Source organism: Cynara cardunculus (genome assembly GCF_001531365.2).
Source record: "Cynara cardunculus var. scolymus isolate 2C chromosome LG 17, CcrdV1, whole genome shotgun sequence".
NCBI classification, from domain to species: domain Eukaryota; kingdom Viridiplantae; phylum Streptophyta; class Magnoliopsida; order Asterales; family Asteraceae; genus Cynara; species Cynara cardunculus.
In genome coordinates this window covers 34,512,630-34,517,068 of record NC_037544.1, presented here as the reverse complement: position 1 = coordinate 34,517,068, position 4,439 = coordinate 34,512,630, and the positions used below count along the sequence as shown (strand labels likewise).

The window sequence follows — 4,439 nt, the reverse complement described above, 5'->3', positions numbered from 1 at the left end:
AGTATGTGCCATAGTTTTATTCGATAGATTAATACATTATCACGAGAACTAGAGGAAGATGGTTACAATGTGACTGGTATCAAATATTCTAATGAAAACTCATTAGGGGAGCTTATTATTGGCGTCTTGTACATATATATTGTTTATAACTTCATATCTTGAAAATCACAAAAACAACAAAATTAGTCAAAAGTAAAAGAAAATAATTGATCAAATTTGAGAAAGAAAAGAAGGGTTTTAGGTGTAGTTACTGGTTATATTGGATATTAATTCTTCCAGCATTACGATTAGCGATCACTGCAAATGCCTCTTGAGAAAGGTCAACTTGATTTCCTGCACACCCAGGACACAGATCTACAACCGTAACATCAACACTTTTTCCTGTGCATGGTTGTGGAACACCTGCGTTGGTTGGACCAGTGCAACGTACACGATACCTCCTCCCACATGCAGCTCTACCAGCAAACAATCCCCTGTTTGCCGCCAGAATCATAACACCACGATCTTGGTAGCCAAAACATGATGATGCTATGAAACACAATAGAAAAAGCTCAAAATAAGTTACTTAGGCGTTAATAGATTTATTTTATCACAGTCATTGGTATATACTTACGAACGTAGGGAGGAGTATAGAAAGTGGCTTGGCCAGCAATGGAATGAGCAACTGAGGTGAGACATGCAACCGTAGCGATCAAGATTAGAGCTTTGATCACCGAACCCATCTTCGATATGTAGTTTTTTGGAAACCCTAAATGTTCTTTTTATGATGTTGTTTAGCTAAGTTGAAGAAGTGATCACACAACATGGCTTCCTTTTATAGCAGAAAATGCAAATAGAAACTAAAAAAAGGAACATGGAAAAACATAAAATTGTAGAAAATTATCGGAAAATTTTGAATAATTGGCTAAAAATGTGTTTATGGTCGTGGTATTTTAGTCCAAGTCATGATCAACCCTCGTCCACTTATTTTTTGTATATTATTATTAATTAACGATTATGAATATATGGAAAAGTTAATAATTACACAATTTAATTAAAATTACCTTAATGAAACATATAACTGCATGTACTTTTTTTAATTAATCTAGATATCCAACCTGTTATGGGAGCCGACTAATTGCAGGACGACCATCTGCTTTGCAGATAGTCCGGAGTCACCGCATTTGAACCTCTGTGGGCACAATGAGATTTTTATTACTCCTTGTATTTGAACCTGAGACCTCCTGTTATTTTTGATCTTTGGAGCCAAACTCAAACCAATCAGGCACCACCCTTGTGGTTATAACTGCATGTATTTAACATTGTTACGAAGAGAGGCAGATCTATATGCTTGACTATGGTATCACTTGCAACCATAGATTTGGTTGCATGAAGTATAATTTTTTTTAACTTTGTAACAGTAAAACCATAAATATTGAAAGTATAATTATTTGTATGTAAAATTTATAAAAATATTTATCTGATGTAACCACTTCAAGTATTGTGAGAAAAAAATTATGATTTTGAGATTAACAAGATCATTGGAAAAGAAAATATTTTTTTTTTGTTAAATAATTGTTAACTAACAGTAGTTATTATAAAAGTTGGAATAGAAGACTGAGCAATTAACGACATATGACTATGGTTAGATAGGGTTGGGTTCACGTGAGATCAAGGGTTTTTCGTGAGACCCGTAAGACCAATTTATGTTCATTGATCAACTTTATAAGCTAATGATCTAATGGCCTAAAGTTACACGGTAACAATTTTGTGATTATTGAGAAGTCTCGTGGAAATTTTGTGATTATGAATGTTCAGATTGTAGATCTAATCAAAGGGTTGAGAATTGGTATTACATGTCTTACAAAAAACCTTTGGTCTCACATGATCCCAAGTCTAGTTAGACAATCAAATAGAAGTTGAGTCACAAGTATAAATAGATAATTAAACATATAATTAACAAGAAAGACCCTTTGATAATATATCAAAAATAGTAAAAACTTTGTTTATTTAATATAATTTCATGTTTATTTGTCCAAATAAGAACCATAAATAAGCATAAGTTTGAAGTAATAAATTAAAATTAGATGACAAATTAATTGAATGAGCAAAATAATAAAATGTGTCATTTCCTTGCTTTATCAGGTTTGATTGGCATACAACAACGTGTTTGATATGTTTCATATATTTCTGGTGAAGGATCAACTAGCTGATGTTTTTACTAAGCCATTTGTAGGAACACGGTTTAACGAACTTGTGTTCAAGATTGGTCTCATTATTCGATCGTTCATCTTGATGGGACATGATAGAAATACTCACAATCAATCCTATATTAATTGAATTTTCTCTCATAGTCACTTGATTGTAAGTTACGATTTACTCAAGATGTATATATATATATATATATATATATACACTCACAAGTAATAATACGATTAAGTTTTTTCACTCAATTACATTCTTACTTCTATATGATATCAAAGCTTAAGATCCATATTTTTTTGTCTTCTTACTATTATCCAAAATATATTCTCTGCTTTTATCCCAAACCGTTCCCTCCAGCCATTCAAGGGTTTTTGTCAACGGTGTCGCATAACTGGACACCGTCTTGCAATGCCCTATCTTTCGTACTCAATTCTAAAACGCAGTTCCACCATCACCCTCCTTTTATCATCCAATCTCTTCTTTTCCACATGCCTATGTCGTTGCTCTCTCAGAAACTTCATCCAATAGTTAGTTTCTTCATAGTGGTGCGACACATCATGTCACTCATGATTTTTTCCATCCTTGCACTTCACTCCCGGAGAAACTTATTATTGGCGATGGTTCGGGCCTAGCCATCTCAAACATTGTTCAACACTCTTCTTACTCCCACTTCTAAACTGCATCTTAATAATATATAACATGTACTTTCAGTTTCTCATAATATTATCTCAATCTCTAAATTTTGCCAAGATAATAATGCATCAGTTACATTCTCACCTACATCTTATCTTGTGAAGGATCTTCGCATGGAGGCACCCCTTGTCCAAGGCCGAACTAGATCAGAAATTTATGAATGGCAACCCACTCATCCCACCATTCACTTTGCCAAAATGGTATCCACTACCGATTGGCATCATCTATTGGGCCATTCCTCTTATTCTATTTTATGTTATATTAGCAACTCTTTCAATTTGAATACTCCTAAGTTTGTTGTTTTTCGTTGAAATTATTGTGATCGCTATAAAAGTCATAAGTTCTCGTTCTCTCAAAACACCTTACAATCTAAGGGCCCTCTTGATTTTCTTTATAGTGATGTTTGAATGTACCACCTCATGATCCACATTTCCATATAATCATGTATTTCATATAACAAGAAATACAAATACACATTCGGTTCCAAATACATATACAAAAGCTACATGATAAAAGTAGCTACTAAAATTTTCCACAAAATCTTTATACAAAAGTTGTACTTATAAATAGTATGCAAGTACAAGTAACATCACATTATCCCAAAGACCATATGCACACCATCTGTGTGAAGGTTTCATGGATCATCTTACAAGTGCTCCAAGGTTCAAATGAACAACTAAAAGCAAAGTCATTTCTAAAGCCAGACCAACCAGAGGCCCTCTAGTCACCCAGAGCCCCTCTAGTCACCCAGAGCCCCTCTGGTCCTTAAAACAATATCAAGTTTTATTAAAGATAATTAGGCCAAAAAATAGAAGTCTAGAAAAGAAGACTTCAGACTTCGGGTAAACTAAGTCTGAAAAAGAAGACTTCAGACTTTGGGTAAACTAAGTCTGAAAAGGAGGACTTAAGACTTCGGATAGGCTAAGTCTGAAAAGAAATAATTTAGATTTTGGGTAGGCCAAGTCTAAAAAGGAATACTTGTTGATCCTCTCTCTCAGTGATTTGATGATAATCCCTTTTCTCTTTCACGTTGTATTTGTGTTTCTGTATTTTCAGTTCCAGCGATCTTCACTGTGTATGTTCAGTGATCGCTGAAGAATTTGCATTATAAATCTATCAGAGACAGCAATACTTCAAGAAGACAACACTCACACCAAAGAACCTTCAGCAAACGTCGAAGACTGAAACTGAAGATTAGAGACCGGCGAGTACATGATCTGAAGCGGTATTCAGTGATTACAAGCCTGTCTACATATATGTGAAGACTACTCATGCTTCAGCGAATGATGATGAGACCTTCAGGTCATTCCAGCATTCAGTGATCAAAGAAAGCTTGCTTAGCACGATTGTTGTTGTCTTGTCCTTATGCACACAAAGGACAAAACCCATACCCTTACAAAAGTTGTACTGTACGGAGCCGACTAGTCGACTCTTTGTCCACCAACTTTAGGTAAGGATGTTTGCTCTTGAATAGTGCTTTTATACTATTCACTGTAGCGAAGGACAAGCCTTCCTCTTAAGGCTTGACACACACTCTAAACCTACCATATTGCATTAAATGG

The 4,439-nt window shown here is 34.7% G+C and overlaps 1 protein-coding gene across 1 annotated transcript; it reads right to left on the bottom strand.

Annotated features, from left to right (window-relative positions):
* Positions 1-247: 247 nt before the first annotated feature.
* On the bottom strand, positions 248-722 carry LOC112500802 (EG45-like domain containing protein). The gene is made up of 2 exons (XM_025104386.1): positions 614-722; positions 248-528 (listed from the first exon to the last, which is right to left on the bottom strand). The coding sequence occupies exons 1-2, from the start codon at positions 720-722 to the stop codon at positions 248-250; spliced, it is 390 nt and encodes a 129-aa protein (XP_024960154.1).
* Between the last annotated feature and the right edge of the window lie 3,717 nt (positions 723-4,439).